Raw genomic sequence first — 16,958 nt, 5'->3', positions numbered from 1 at the left:
GTATTCTTGTGTGCGTTTTCTTTATTTCGGGTTCTTAATGCATATGCCGTTCCCTCAGAATTAAGATACATAATTATTGTAGGCGTTGCAGCGTTCAATTCAATTTTTCTACCTGTGGTCATGCCAGACTAACGTTGTTGACCCAGGGTTTAAATAGTTACCTGAACCACATCATTAGACCTATGTCACGCTCATTGTCAACGACTTTCTTTTAGTTGTGGTGGTTGGTTCTTTAATTGGCTCTGACGTCCGTTTAGCTGCCAGCCAGGTTTATGAGAGGAAACACCTTAAACAGCAAGTTAGCTTGCATTATAAGGATGTGGATGCAATAAGAACAGACTACTGCGATCAGGGGCGGGTGTAGAACACTTTGGATAGGGGTCCAGGCTGGAGCAGACTCGGGAGGTACATTTAAATAACATGAAAAAAGTAAAACAGTAAAAATTACAGTCCCCCCTAGATTCCAGGTAATACTAAACTGAACATTATTAATCAATCTGTCCATTTTTAGTAAAAACAATTAGATATGTGATATGAAGTAGCAATACATAACTTACATTTGTAGATGCACAACTCCGGTAGATTCAATACAACAAGCAATAAAGTGTTTTTCAAGGAAAGCAATAGCCAATTAGAATGAGGTTTCCTATACAGTTAATGCATAGGATAGAACAACTTTACCACGGTAGAAATGGGCTCTTGAGCCCAGTGACTGACACGGGACATGGCACCGCCGTAGGTTACCCATAAACTCGTGTTGACAACGGATAAAACATTTATGAGGTTTTTATAGACAGAAATCCCATTTCATATTAACATCATACTGTTTGAATATCAGAAATCACGTCAGCCTTTGTTTGAAAAACTAAGGTGTATATGCCTATAAGGGTGCCGTCTGGAGGGTATTAAAATGGACTCCGAACGGTTCTCATATACGTCGCTTTCTTTATTTTGCTGAGCCTTTTGGCGTTGTCCTGGGTTGTTACAAAAATCCGTTTGAGAGAATGAATAAAGATTTGGACAAAACAACGCCTGTGGTAGTTAAATTATTTTTGAAAAACACATGCATGTGTATGTGGTCTCCGTAAGACCTATAGAGACCAGTTATATCTCTGTTGCTAACAGGGACAAATAGCCTAACGAACTACAGAGCAAGTCACTTAGTGTCACCAAATTCTTCAGGAAGAAGCAGAAGCTAACCCTCAAATTCAATAACCAATGCAGTATGGCACAACCTTCCCAAAATTATTTGTAAATGCACGGACCATGATCCACAAGTATGCAATCATTTACAAATGGTTTTCTATCCACAAATACAGAACTCCTTACTGACTTCTAAGTTTTAATTTACATAAACTTACTATGATGTGTACCTAAGTAATGTCTATTTGTAAACACACACTTTATAATATGTAAAAAAAACACCGCATGTGTGTTTCTCGTGAAATGTATTTGTAAACCTGTAATTCTGCGTGTGAAGTGTCGATGCTGCATGTATGGATCATCCAACACATCCATTCATCCCAGCTGCCACTGACAGAACTGAGACATTCACGATCCACACATAATTAGGTCCTGATCCACACATATGCCCCTTCCCTCTCCAACCAAGGGCAATGGAAAGACCACTAGATGGCAGTCTTGTTTAATTCAGGCCGTAGTGTATGTAGTAGTCTAACCTAAACTACGAATCGTTGAGGAAAAGGAAATGCTATAGCGAGCGTTTACAAACTTCCCACAACAGAGTTTAAACTATGTATGTATGTATATTTGTGGATCATGGTTCGTGCATTTATAAATGTTTATGAGACGTTTTTCTCAGTTTTCTGACGTTTTCTTCTCTGCATCAAAATTCACTATCCCTGATATGTATTTTCCTATTAGTTACCCATGGTCGGGCAAATTGAATCCATTTGTGGTGTCGCACCAATTACTGGGAAAAGCACACAAAGCTCCTCCTGGTGGATATGTATGGTCGCTGCGGTTTGATTAAATTGCTCATTGTGGATGTTTTTTTGTTTGTTTACATTCCAACCCAGATTACAGGCTGACATGTTTAAATGAGCTACAATTAGGCTTACAACTGTTTAGCAAGCTGCTTAACCAATGTAGCCAACCAAAACAACACAACAGCTAGCCTAAATAATAAAATAACTTAACAAGTCAGAAAAAAAACAAGTATATTCTCTTGGTCCCCATGCAACAGTCATGCAAATTGGAATTGAAATCCATCAGTGACTGGTTTCCTCTACCATAGCCCTCTGCAGTTGGCTTGTCATGGGCAGGGTTCACCCATGATACCTCCTCTGCCATCTGTCAGAGTAAGTTTTTATAAGAAAGTTTTTTTCCGAGTGAAGCAAATTCTAAAAAAGCAAGGATCGTTTTTTTTCGAGTCAAGCAAAAATGAACAGTGTGATTAGTAAAATAGTGCATATTTCCAGCAGACGTCTTTCTACCTGTAATACTGATTCACACATTAAAAGGTATTGTCAGACATTATCTGAGAAAACAAAGAGACAGAAGTTTTTAAAGAAAATACCATATCAATACTTGATTGAATGCAATGGCCCAATGAGCCTTCAAAACATTTCCAAATTAGAATGCATGTATATGCTTAAAATGGTCACAAAATAAGATAAGAAAGATAAAACTGTCTTAAAGCAATTGTAGAAAAGTAAACCCAACCCTGGCAGAAATATCCCCAACCCACCACTGTTTCACCACTACTTGATCTTGTCATCTCTGAAACACTGAGAGGGAAAATGTAATTGAGAGTTAAGGTACTTGTGTACCAATACTCATACACAAGGGGGCACAATAAGATTATTGAAAACATTCCACTTATTGCATTTCCAGGTTAAGTCATTTACTTTGCATTGTGCCTTCACCATTCATCTGTTGAGGAGGGGAAACATCTTTTAATGTGCTCTATAGAATTACAACATAACGGAGAACCAATGACTCTCAACCTATTTAAAGTGTTTTATAGCAGATTGAAGATGCATATTATATCGAAGATGTACAATGTAGAGTTCTTACATTAGAAGCATAGCTAAGACCATGAACTGAAGCAGACCAAACATCTCCCCTGATATTCATTTTATGCCTATGAGAGAAGAGCTTCCAAACATATGAACTCTCTGTGTCGTGTTCTAGTCTTGGTCTCTCATCATGCCCCATGATCATCTTGTTTTTGTGTGTGTATGGCGCAGTCTTTGCACAGTGGATGCAAGTTTTTTAAACTTGTTGCATTTCAGTCATCAAATAAAAAATATACTAATGTACCCCCGCCAAGCATCTACGGTACCAGCTGAATGGTAGTCTTACAATAGAAGTGGCACCGGGGCAGGCATGACCACCTTATCCTCCTTCATCTATGTCCCTTGTTCTGAAAGAACACAACCTGCAGATGTCATTTCATCAACATATTCCTTCGTGGTAGGCAGTGGTGGAGGAAGTACTGAAGTTTAGTACTTAAGTAAAAGTACAAGTACCCAGGAAGATAAAAGTAAAAGTAAAAGTACTACATCAACAATCCTACTTAAGTAAAAGTAAAAAGTACTTACTTTTAAATTTACTTTAAGTATTAAAAGTAAAAGTACTCACGCAATGGGTTGTCTCTCAATGTCTAGGCTGTGCCATTTTGATAAAGAAATAGCTACTGGTAATAAATGCCTCTACAGATGTCACTACTAGCAATAATTATAAGCAACAACATTTGTTAATTGGAAAGGTTGGTGTACTTATTGTGCCTACCATCTGTAATACTGTTCACACTATATCTTAAAATTCTGCGGATGACAAGTTATCTACCAGGGATTATTTGCAAAGTTAATACCATTAAGCCAAACGAATAAAGACACCATGTGATATCTTTAAATCTTTTATTCAATTGTAAACGTGTAAAAAAGGAAAACATGGAACATGAAAAACAAATGTGATTGTAAAACTGGACAGAACAAGGCACGCTAGCTTGACATAGCTAACCTACCAGCTTTATCTTACCACTACGTTAAATATATAATGAAGGTCCAATCATGTTTTTTTGATGCTATTGCTGTATGTCAACATGCATTTCGCTAGATAACATTATAATATCATGTCAGTAAACAAATTAAATACATATATCAATAGTCAGGGACATTAACTTAGCATAGCCATCACCCTGCTTACCTCGATATGCTACTTTAAATTTGAGGGCGAATTATTGAAGGCTAGCAACTCCTTTTTTTGAGGGAGACAGGAAACGCATTGAAACCTCCAGGAGTCATTCTTGGGGCCTTTGAACTCGAACATATCTTTTAAATAGGGCCAAGGGTGGCTCATATCAGAGGGCTCAGTTCAGGCCGACTTTGGATCCATGTTGAATAGGCAGTAGTCAGGCTGAATGTTCAACTATAACAGGCAAAGCTACCGCTAGTGCTGCTGCCAAACGCGCACTCTGATATCATTGGAGTTGATAGAGCCACCTGATTGGTTTAAACTTCCAAAACAGCAACGCAATCCATAGTTTTGTGTAGGCAACATTTTGGCGAAACTATGTTCATAAAATGTAACGAGTAACAGCACATATTGTAGAAATGTAGCGGAGTAAAAGTATAGATAATAGCTAAAAAATGTAACGGAGTAAAAGTAAAAAGTATGCACTATTATTTTTACTTAAGTAAAGTACAGATACGTAAAAATGTACTTAAGTAAAGTAACGAAGTAAAAATACTTCGTTACATTCCACCACTGGTGGTAGGATAAACCTTTTGCAAGTCTTCCGAACTGATCAACTCTGTGCATGACAGTGCTGCCATCTGTGGTGTTGACATGTGTGTCGCCTGACTACTGTTCTCACCTCCTCCCCCTTTATGATCCACGGCTGCTGCCTTTGGCGGCTTTGTCTGTGAGGTCATTACCTTGTGCCACAATGTACACTGTGTCCTGTTGTCTTAACAACGGAGCACTTGGAGGGAGATAAGTGTGTCAGAGAATCAAAAGGTTTAACAATTCCAGCCTTATCGGCAATTGGGGCTCCTACTGCTGTGGTAAAATTACAACTTTACCAATCTGGATCCAAAGTATAAATTGAACTAAGTGCTAAGACGCTGTCAGTATAGACCTGGGCAGGAACATGATTGTATAGCAGTTTGTAATGCATATGTCAAAGCAAATGCTTGGCCACCAGTGCTGGCCCCCTCACCTCTGACAAGGCACACAGCAGCCCGTTTGTCCTGAAAAGCTTCACAACAGTTTAGTTAGGGACACATAGACGTCTCTCAGGGGAAGTCATAGATACCAAAATGTCTGGAGACACTGGAGGATGATGGAGGCACTGCACCGTAGCCATAAAATATTAGAGCTAAAGTCCTTTTCTACAGAAACAGGAACTTACCTTTCTACAGAAACTGTAGAAACATGAAAGCATGCACATGTATGCTGTTTTGTATTTATTCCTATTACTAAAGACAAATACAACATGTATGTATGTATCAAACAGAAGCAACAGACATATTTAATGGTGTAAAGAAGTTGTCAACAGGAAATTGATTAAAATCAGGTGAAAACAAGCACATTGGTGTTTTTTTTTTATTTTAATTAAAAATGTAAAATTATCCCAAGAGGTTGCGAGGACCTTCATTCTATCCAGCAAAACACAAGACAACACATTTTGGTTGAATTGTATGAAAAGACAGGGAGACCAGGGACACATCTGGTCCACTATCCCTCTCTCTTGAGATCCATTTGTATGTCCACACTGGTGACCCTACAGCACAAGAGCTCACACAAATGTGAACATTCACAGCTTCATTTTTGGTGCTCATGTGTATTTGAGTAAAACACTTCCAGATGTCTTATTCATCATCTCATCTAGCACTTATTTAAATGGATACTGGCGACATTGGGTAATTAAGGAAACTTTTGTTGTTATGTTTTGTTCAAGGAAGCGCAACATCTGCACCGAAATCAATCGCAACATCTGCGCCGCAATAGCTGAATTAATGAAACCCATAGCAAATTCTAAAGCCAGCCTACAGTTTTGTCAAATTAGATCATTCCTGTTACGAGATTCATTATGCTCCACTGGTGTACTTGTTTCCTTAAAGAAGGTCTATGAGAGGTGAGCGTTAGGATTTATAACAATGTGATTATTGTAGGTCTAAGAAGACCATGTGACAGAGTGTCAAATAGACCAGCCCAGCACCTGGATATCAAATAACAATATTTTAGGGTTTTCCCAGCTAAAATATTGAGTCAGTCGTTGCCCTGCTCACAGCCTATTACTTTACTTCCTGCTTGGTGCATTGCCTGCATGCTACTCATGGAGCTACTTCAGGGAATGGTTCAGTATGATGGCAAAGATAGACTAAGCCTGTTTTTAAATGATTAGTTCTTGTACTGTCGGGGTATGTCAGGTGACACATTGTCAGTATGTCAGTATGTCATGACAACCCTAAAAAGGCTTCAAGAGAAAAGACATGTTTAGGAAAAGGCTCAGTTTTGGTCTTGTATTCGACCAGAAAAAGAACAACGCCAAACAAATGGTAGTATGTATGTCACTACTTCAGTACTGTCACATATATTAAGCTTATTACACATTACAGTATAACATACAGAAAAACGATAAAGACTTGACTGATTGGTATTGCTGATCAGGTCAGTAATGTAGTTTCTCCAGCAGGAGGCGGTAAGCTTACACCCAGCCTCCATATCGCAGTTTGTTGGGCATGTAGACACGCGTCAAGAAATCAGGGGCTATGGAGGTCAGCGATTGAATCTCAGCTTTATGTTTCAGTCTGTCCATGATCTCCATCTGAAACACACATACAAACACAGAAATAAAACACACAAAAGCATTTAATCCTTTAAGATCACATATAGCTCCTGATATGATCTCATAACAAGTTTGTGTTTGGTTTTTAGTTGCACTATGGAAGAGAGCTGACTATAGCTTGTGCATACCAAGACACACTAGTATTAGTCACACATTTTTCTGTGATGTGTCACACCTGAGAAAATGTCCTCACACATAGTTGAAGGGGGGGAAGTATGTACCATGGCCCACCTCTTTCCGGTAAAACAAAAGTACTGTTGCTTTTTCGCTAAGGGACTCTATACTGCTAGAGGATAATGCATGTGTTACAGGTAAACATCATGGGTCTCATGAGCATGTTTACAGTGTGCTGTAACTGTGTATTTACTCTCTCTCTGCCCTCGTCTCTACATTTCCACCACCCCTCTCCCTCCTCACCTCTCTCTCCCATTCGGGCTGGCAGGTGAGGTATGGCCTGCTCCTTAGACTCTGCAGTTTCCTCTCATCTCGCGCTGTCAGCGGGATCAGAGCTTCCTGTGGCACCCTGAGTCTTGGAACCAACAACACCCTCACTGTCACAAAGATGCCTGGCTACTGGGCACCTCATATATTAAGGATGCACACATCAAAGGTAAGTCCCTAAAAACATGTACGTATATGTGGGACTTAACTTGTCTCTCACACACATGAATGATTACATTCACTCATATTGTGATGACTTATGATGATGACTTTTTGATGTTTTCTACATTTTTACTGATCTGTAATCTGTGCCTGTCTTCACTAGAAATATTATTTTACTACACCACTTGTGTATCTACTTACTGCGTGCACCTGCAGTGAACGGCTAAAACTACCATAACCACAACATGGGAAGTGATTCTACAGGTTCATTTCATGCACAGATCCCCTTTTTCCCAAAAGGCCAGTTTAGGCGTATGGACATCGGCATACATACTTAAAAATAACTGCTTGAAAGGAAAGAGCAGTAGCCAACAGCGACGGGGAAAAAAACAACCAACACAAAGAGCTAAGAGGCCTATTCCACTGGAAGCCACAGAGCAGAGTAATGAGTCCTCTTTCCCAACCTCTCAATGTCGGACGGTAGGAGCCCCAACCACAGCACACTGGGAACGGTCAGGTTGTGCGCCTCAAAAGACATAGACTGAGGAGAGGAACACACATACACACACACACACACACACACACACACACACACACACACACACACACACACACACACATGTAAACACAAACATAGACATACACACACACACATGCACATAGGCATACACAGAGATAAGAATTCACGATCACAAGCCCAACATGCATAGGAAAATGTTTGTACATGCACTTATGCAAACATACACACATGCACACACACACACACACACACACTAACATGGCCTGGACTTGTATAGTGTGTACAGATGCAGAAATACTTTACTTTTCCACATGGTAACTTCATATGTTTCAGAAACACACACACACGCACAAGCAATTTCTCTATTTTTTCCACAAAGACCGGAGAGTAATTACATATCCCTCTCACACAGACGTTGCACAGGCTTCATTGGATAATGCACTTAAATAGCAGGCGGAGCACTCACCACCGATCCATACTTGTAGATACACATTATTTCGATGCCTGGGAACAGAGAAAGGAGACTCTGAGCAATCAGTGCCATGCTCAAACTATTTTCCCGCAGGACTGCCTAATTGGCAGGGAACACGCAGGGGCCTTCTACACACATCGCGTCAGGAGACAGGAAGTGGGTGTCATTGAGAGTGACAGCATCGGAGGGAGTCCTGGGGCCTCTGCCATTCCGCAGCGTTAGATCACAACGAACGCTAACTATCACCAGATCGGCCCCCGACGACACCGAGTTCTCAGGGGTCTTGTGTCAGCCCAGTGGACACGCAAAGGCCCTTGTGTGTGTCTGCTCAAAAACATGCACGTGTCTGTGTGTGCATTTGTGCCCCCCCCCCCCCCCCCTTGTGTGAGTGGATCTGTGTGTCAGAGCCTTTGTGTGTGTGTATATGGAGAATATTAACAAGGACACATGCATATGACGTACTCACACAAGTTTGTGTAATGAGTGCGAGTGCCTTCCCTCACCATGTGGGTCTGCATCCATCAGTGCAAAGATGGGCACATGCAAAGTGTCCCACAGCTTCCGCACCATCAGTCTACTGTTGACATCGGGGACACCCTTCCCCTAAAGAAAAGGCAGACAGGGCGACAGAGACAAGAGAGGGGGAAGGGGGAGCGAGACAAGGAAAGAGGTAATGCATTACTTACCATTCCATAAAACATTTTCAATCACAGTGGGGAGGAATTGGACTAAGAACAACAGGGACACGGCATGAACTACACGTGGTTAGGTCTTTCACAGCTCATAGCTCAGATATGGAAGTGGCCCTGCTCTTACGGTTATCATGATGCATGGAGACAGCTTAGTGCAAAATTCATCATCCAACATCCTCTGGAATGTTGCATCCTTCTCTACAATCAGTACAAACTTAGCAGATGATACAATATCTGACACAGGTTAAGGTAAGCAATGGCTTGTTTTAACAGGTGTGCGATGATGGATTCCCTTTGTGAAAATTCAACCAGGGATCAATACCAATGGATAACGACCTGATAAAGGATACTCTTTATTCCACAGACATTGGACGAAACTGGAACAGCCTGCAAATGAGAGTAAACCTGGTTCACTTCAATCCTCCACATTGAAATATCTTCATTAATCAATCTCTGAACCATGTCACCTTGACAAAAAAGCAACTGCTCTCCATGGATGCCTAAGCTGTGATTTGTATGTGGGTTGAACCTGGAGTTTGCAGCCAAAAAGCATGAGCGAATGATGTCATACCTCTTGGCTGAAAGCATGGCTTTCCAGTCATTGATAAGTGAGCTTAAGTGAGGTTTGGTGGCAGAATGAGGAGAGAGAGATGTGTGTGTGTGTGTGTGTGTGTGTGTGTGTGTGTGTGTGTGTGGGTGGGGGGGGGGCAACAATTGAATACTGAGCTACCTCTTCACTAACAACTGGTTGACAAACCACAACTTACAGTGGAAGTGGAGCTACAGTCAACTTTGGTGCCGTCTTCTTCCAGATAGGACAGATCACCAGAGACAAACCCTTTTGATGTGGCAAGCTGTATTTTACACACACACACACACACACACACACACACACACACACACACACACACACACACACACACACACACACACACACACACACACCCACACCCACACCCACACACACACACACACACAATTACATTCACATGGACACAGATAAAGAATTTCACAAACACAGTATCAAACACACACTCTCTCGCAAAAGTGAACATTCTTTGGAACTTGATCATCAAAACTCCACGGTGTCAATAAAACCGAAGAAGCCGAGCACACAGGTGTTTCCTCGTGAATGCCAAAACTAAACCGTCGGAGAGCTGCAATGATCATAACAAGAGAGATCAAACCACATTTCACCCTGGACAAGAATGGTTCTACTTAATATAAGGAAACATAAACGTGTTCCCTCCCTTTCCATGTGTGTGTGTGTGTGTGTGTGTGTGTGTGTGTGTGTGTGTGTGTGTCTGTCTGTGTCTATGTGTGTGTGATGTGAGACTGTAACAGGCAGAATGTGTGTGAATCTGTGTGCCAGAGAAAGCAACAGAGAACATGTGGATATGTGTGCATGTGTGATAGAGAATATAAATAATGCAGCAATAATTACAAAATGTGATGTATGTCAACGTACGCCCAGAGTAAACATACTTTCTGCGATATCCAGTATTTCCTTCCTAACACACACACACACACACATAAAACATATGGAATATTCACACACCACATGTAGGTTTCTGCGTGGGACCCTGAGCATACACGAGATGTCATCCACAATGGCGTTGAGCGTCCTCTGAGAGCGGAACAGCTGTGTGTCGTTATAATAAATGTCCCTGTAAAGCGCAAAGAACACCTCTTTCATGTAGGAGAGGACAATAAATCACAGCGGAGACATCCAATGTTTCAACCTTAGGTTTTATCTGCTACTTTTGGCATCACGTCTTCCGTTTGATCTCTCAAGGTGATCTATCAATTCAGCAAGGAGTCTTCTTTAAATTGAGAACACTCCATTAAAGCTGTACAAAAGGAACAAAAATACTTTTGAAATGTCTGGTTCAACCAACCTTTTGGTAGCATAGGAGTTACTCTGGACAAGTTTGTAAATAGTTGAGAGGACTTTCAGAGTTAATGCTGCAAACACACAACATGCCACGAATTAGGCTACTTCAACCCATCCATGCTGTGATTTCAACAGCAATAGCAAAACCTCAAACTTCACATCCTCACAATATCACACTGGATATAATATTTTGATGAGATGTCTTAATATACACCTATATATTAATATATTTCGTCATTATTTTTTTTACCATGTTAAAAATAAGGAATGAATTGGCTGGGATTGAGACACAATGCACAAACACATGCCCGTATTCACGGTTTTGTAACCACCTCATCATACTGTGTCTTCATTAATCTCAAATCACTTACCACTGAGGAAATGAATCAGGGAAAAACTGAACCCATTCATTTAATCCAGTGGTGAAAAACAACAGAGAGCGGCTAGAGAGGTTTGCTTTGCTTGGAGAATTAGTGGCATAATTGGGCCATTTCAGTGTTCTCTCACCAAACCTGCTGACGGATGAGGCACAGTCACTGCGGAGGGTGCTGACGGAGACGTCCGAGTTCAATTGAAGGCCCACTGCACTGTCAAAGCTGCCCAGAGTGTTCATAAGGCAAACAATAATAGGAAAAGAATAAATAATCTTCATCAATCTGGTGAAAAGGCCTGACCAAACGATTTCCCAAAAAGGCTCTGTCGATCCCTGAGGGAGTACTTTTCCCCCCTAAATGCTTTTACTCTGAAGTGGTTTACGTGAAACTCTTTGATGTGATACTGAGGGGTTACTTTGATCGCTTTCATTATCAGACGGGGAGGGTTTCATTCGGTAGGCCTATATGCCAGACAACCAGAGTCTACACAACAATGAGGAACTATACTTGTTTATAAGATAATAACTTCATGTGTATTTCTATTGCGGGCTTAAATCACTCAAATTTGTTCAAAGCTGTACAAAACAACGAAAACACACAGGCAAAGAAGCAGGTGAGTTGATACCCACAGCTTCAACTATTTTGTAAGTTTTGACTGCTAAGCAGTAGCAATGGCAAGGTCTTGGGATCAATTCCCAGGAAACGTACAAAAATATTTGCTGTCAATGTCCTGTAAGTCACTTTGAATAAACAAACCTGCTGAACATAAATGGAATGAATGTAACCTGTGTGTGAGGGGGGGTGGCGGTGGGGTGTTACTGGGCTTAAACATCCTGGCATTTCCTTTGAGAAACTGTTGCTTTCCAGGCTGTCAGATTTGGGGCTTTGAAAGGGCCTGGCTGAAATGTGCTCTAAGCCTTTACGGGGTTTGATGCAGATTCAACTCGACAAGTTGCTTTGTTCTACGCATGAGATCTCTGCACTGTGCACATTAAAAGCCTCTACAGAACACCAGATTTGTGAGTGTGTGTGTGTGCGTAGTGATGAGATAGTCAGGGAAAGTTACTGCATGTGCAGTGTGTGTTGCTAATCCTTTGTAGAAACGACACCTATTTAGAGTCAGGAAGTTATTAAGCTTCAGGGATCAAGGTTCAGGACTGAAGGTGGCTCCATAAACGTGTTTTTTCTAATTCTTCTGAGTCCTTTCTTACACCCAAATGTACGTGATGACTGATACCATGTACGACAGGTCCTACGCCTCACTACCCATGTCACACTACAGTGTCTGTTCTGTTTAATTAACACATTCTCCTTTTGGGTTAATCTACTGCATATATCACAAGACAGTAAATCAGATTTTACAACCTGTAGCCTGTCACACATGGCATAGGATAAGGATACCCAGGGCCGCTGTTGCCAAGGAGACAGGCCTTGGCTATGAGACATTCACTTAACAATTACTAAGGAAAGTGACTATCACTATGGATAATATGGATAATAGATAAAATGACCAACAGATTAAAATGAGGCTTGTAGCAGAAACAGATCAGAAAAAAAAAAAAAAAAACGAAACTTCTTACCTTACATTGGCCCAACTATTACGATTTTGCAGGATCAGCACTGGTGCTTCCTCTCTGGATAAACTATTTATAATGTCAAGGATTACACCCTCGATTCGCGTCAAAAGATCCTGGCTACGAAATTAAATTAAAATCCATTAGTTTATAGCCTTCTGCGCTCAAAACTGTGATCGACAGCTCGTGCACACCTAGGCTATTGAAAACTGAGATGGTTTTACCCAGCTAGCTATTAGCAAACCTACCCACATACGGACTCTTCCCTCGCAGTTGTTGTGGAGGCGCTGTCAACAGCGTTAATGTTTTCTAACAGTTCAGAGCGTAACCTGTCTACCTCAAGGAACTGCTCAGACATATTCGGCTTCGACGTACAGGTAGACCAGGCAATAACACTGGATAACGAAATGTACTGACTGCAAGCTTTAGCTACAAGATATCAAAGCTAGTCAGGTGTTTAGCTAGCTGATAGTGAGCATAGGTTTTAGGCTAACGTTAGGCTATTAAGTTATAGGTCTCCTGAAAGCAAGCATAAGTCAAATATAAACTGTAAAACTACCAACAAGCTTCAGAAATCATGTAAATATCTGGGGATGTACTAATACCTTTCATGAAGTTATATTTTATCCAAACTACCTAGTGCCAACTAGCTATTCGGCTGAAAATAGTATTATTGCTGGAATGTGCTCTTCTTTGGCGCGCGCCCTCTAGCGTTCTGTTTAGACTAATCATAAAGGCAAAGTTTTAAAATGATCCTTGACCATTATTATCACTTCAGGAGACAAGTGTCTGTATTCCCTGTCATAATTTATCAGAAAACTTAGATATTAACTGGCCAAAAGGCAACCTCAATATCTTAAATGGTCTGAAGAAACACATTCTTAAGCGCATAACATCCATAGTCTGTAAACTCTGCAGTTATCATTCGTCCAATCTATTTTGGGCAGCTCTGTTTCATCTGGCCCTCCCCTCCAGAGTGAAGGTCTCTAACACACAGGCTCTCTCACACACACACACACACACACACACACACACACACACACACACACACACACACACACACACACACACACACACACACACACACACACACAGGCTCTCTCACACAAATACACACACACACTCACACTCTACCACATTCCACTTGTTCCAACATCTGCTGCCATTCTTTTCCTATGAACAAACATACTTTCTTAGCATAAACGAAAAACTGACATGGATGTTGTCCCACACATGAGGAAATGGTTGTAATTTTCTGAAATATGTCATAACTGGGTCTAATTAGGGGTGTGGCCAATACACCTCACCAAGCCAGCTGCAGTGCGCTCTCGACCCGAGACCCTTCAAACATTTTCCATCTCCTCTGTGACCCCTGCAGCTAAACCACCCCTGAGCCCCTCAAATTCCAGCCTGCCTGACAACACCACGGGGCAGCGCAAGCAAAGGCTTTCATCCCCCCCAAAAAAACACGAGCCTTGCGCTCTCACTCTTGCAGACACAGACAGCCCAAAGCACTGACACAGAAAGAGAAAAGACGGAGAGAAAAAAGACAAGATGTATGAGTTAATGACTCCCTCAGGCCGTTCTCTCACTGATCCGACAATTAGAAGCTTTGAAGATCCTTGAGATGTCACTGCGTTACTTTGTTTAACATTGCATTGGTGTTACGCAACAGACACTTTGGTCAATAAATATGAGGTATTTTATAGAGATCTTTTGGGACTTGTCTTCTTGGGTAAGACCGGCAGAGACTGTGTGTGTGTGTGTGTGTGTTTTACTGGGTGTTAGTGTATGTTAAAAAGCACTGTGGTATAAAAAGGGCAAGGTTTTGTGTCCAGTCTGACCAGTCTGAAAGGGTCTGTCATGCAGACCTTCGGTGCAGCTCTGCTCAGTCTTCTCTACTGCTCCTGAGTGACAGTGACAAGCTGCTTCCATAACACTTGAGCTTAATCACTAGATAATTGCTATCTTCAAGAGACCCCCACCCCACCCGTGGACTGTGAAAGGTTGCACTGGGTGAGAGTGCTTGTCTTCTCCTACCACTACTTTTTTTTGTCTAGCTTGCTCTCTGTCTTTCAGTTTGCTTATGAGCAAGCCAAGGACTCCTGCCGTGCTCTTGGACAGCGACGGACCCGTGTGGAGTGTAAGGCTTTAACCTGTGGAGACAGAGTGCAGCCAGTCATGCGCTTGTCTCGGGATGAGTGTTTGTGCTGGGTGAGAGAGAAGGGTTGTGGGGTCACTGGAGGGAGGGGAAAGGTTGGGGGGCTAGTGGGTGACCACTGCAGGTGAGGGGGATTAGCCTCAGCCAAGGGGCCCCTAAGAAACCAAATACAGATCTGTCAACTTAATCCCCGCAAATAGAAAACAGAGCCACTTCACCCCGGCTCCCTCCCTCTGCTCTGCAGCCCCCACACCCAGCCCCTTCTCCCTGTTTCCCATCTGCCCTCTGCCAAACGCAGCTTTCGCTCAGTTGCTAATGGGACCCAAAGAAGCATCCCTAAGGAGGCGGTGACTGATTGCAGAGGGCTGTGATTGACAGATCCGCACAGCCTCATCGAGTGATGAGATCAAGGGCTTGGGAGGGGAATGGTATTAAGAGACAGAGTTAAACTGTGACCCCCCCACCCTGCCTTCAGTGGGTGCTGGACCAATTAACCTCCAGAGTCCCATTAAGGAGCGCAGTTAAGCGGGGTGCATGCCCATTGAGAGAACCTGCAGACCAGGCTGTTGTCAGAGAGCGTGCCTTTGAAAAGAGAATTACCGTCCTAATGGCCACCATGCCTCCGGCAGAGACTTCCCTCCTGAAACAAACATGTATTTGTAAAAAGCTAGAACAGACAACAGGTTGCAATTCAGACTTACTATCCAAGTCCCACATCAGCCATGTCTGTCACATGGAAAAACTGAAAAAGAAAACAGAAGAAAAGGTCTGAGAAACAGCAAGAGGCACACACGAAAAAAAATAAAAAGACAGAGGTTCTAAGCCATATTTCTATCCTCCCCATTGCCCAGCCTCACAGCTGTGTCTCATATGTTCCCACGGCAGGCTGCGAAAGTGTCAGACACAAGCAGGGCAACATTTGCTTTTGCTCAGCCCCACCTGGCCGGCCCTGTTTGAACAAGCCGCCATGTCGTGGGGAGTGCGCAGTGAGGCCCATCTCGAGTATGCAGACAGGATGGTACGGGCGGGTAGAACCAAACAGGGGTGGGGGTGTAGGTAATTGTGACCCCCCCCCCCCATCTCCACTATTTCCTCTGACCCCTTGACCCCACACTGCTTCATTTGGGGGTCAATTTACCTTGAGGAGGAGTTTTACTGTATCCTCCATCGAGCCATCCCACTGTGGCCTTCAAAAGAAACTGCCTGCAGAGACACATGAGGCAATCTTGTGAAATAAATATTAATCTGACCTTTTTGTGGCCATCGTAATCCAACAAGAGTCAAAAACACAGAGCTATAAAACTAAGAAGGGGGAGAGTTATGGAGAAAGCAGTGGAAAAGGGCATGAAACAGAAAGAAGGGGAGAAGTTGGTTCACAGCTTGCAAGGGTGTGAGGAGAGCCACGCGAGTCGTCTTGTGCCAGAGCTGCACCTTTTTAAATCCTGAGTCATGCTCAAACCTGCATGAGCTTTGTGTGTGTTCAGACACACACACACACACAACAGAGATCAGAGTGCTGTGTAGGGGTGGGGTTGTGAAGAAGAAATTAAAGAGAGCAGATGAAGATATTGCTTCAGCGTGGTACGCTGAAGAAAGTGCCATTCTCCCATTCAACTATCCTTATTAGAGTAATTATTTTTAGAATGCCACAAAGGACATCTGCAATGGACGGTTGCCATTTAGCAATTACACAGTCAAGTGGATCTCTGAGCACGTACTCTCTCAAACCTTGTCATGATAATCAGATTTGTGTGGTTTGAATTTGTGTAGACAGAGCAACACGTAGGGACAAACACATTGCTCCTGAGGACATGAAACTGCTCAGTCCAACCTCAGTGTTAATGGTAA

At 42.3% G+C, this 16,958-nt stretch overlaps 1 protein-coding gene across 1 annotated transcript; it reads right to left on the bottom strand.

Moving 5' to 3' along the window:
* Nucleotides 1–6,647: 6,647 nt before the first annotated feature.
* Nucleotides 6,648–13,510, bottom strand: spo11 (SPO11 initiator of meiotic double stranded breaks). Its single transcript, XM_031565517.2, has 13 exons — nt 13,198–13,510; nt 12,956–13,069; nt 11,509–11,597; nt 11,006–11,072; nt 10,666–10,774; nt 9,875–9,961; nt 9,458–9,494; nt 9,232–9,341; nt 8,919–9,018; nt 8,410–8,447; nt 7,888–7,964; nt 7,238–7,349; nt 6,648–6,799 (listed from the first exon to the last, which is right to left on the bottom strand). Exons 1-13 carry the CDS (start codon nt 13,305–13,307, stop codon nt 6,680–6,682), a joined length of 1,170 nt encoding a protein of 389 aa, XP_031421377.1. The 5' UTR covers nt 13,308–13,510; the 3' UTR covers nt 6,648–6,679.
* Nucleotides 13,511–16,958: the final 3,448 nt, after the last annotated feature.

The sequence above is a fragment of the Clupea harengus genome, chromosome 4, assembly GCF_900700415.2.
Source record: "Clupea harengus chromosome 4, Ch_v2.0.2, whole genome shotgun sequence".
NCBI lineage: Eukaryota > Metazoa > Chordata > Actinopteri > Clupeiformes > Clupeidae > Clupea > Clupea harengus.
The sequence above is the reverse complement of the archived record's forward strand: the minus strand, read 5'-3'. Positions and strand labels throughout refer to the sequence as shown.

What these genes read in the sequence shown, in the direction of transcription:
- spo11 (XM_031565517.2), bottom strand. Translation starts at nt 13,307, where the DNA reads ATGTCTGAGCAGTTCCTTGAGGTAGACAGGTTACGCTCTGAACTGTTA. An exon ending in CAATGTCTGTGGAATAAAGA is followed by an intron (nt 9,342 to 9,457) that starts GTATCCTTTATC and finishes AACCTGTGTCAG; the next exon opens with ATATTGTATCATCTGCTAAG. An exon ending in AGCCCGAATGGGAGAGAGAG is followed by an intron (nt 6,800 to 7,237) that starts GTGAGGAGGGAG and finishes TGTGTGTTTCAG; the next exon opens with ATGGAGATCATGGACAGACT.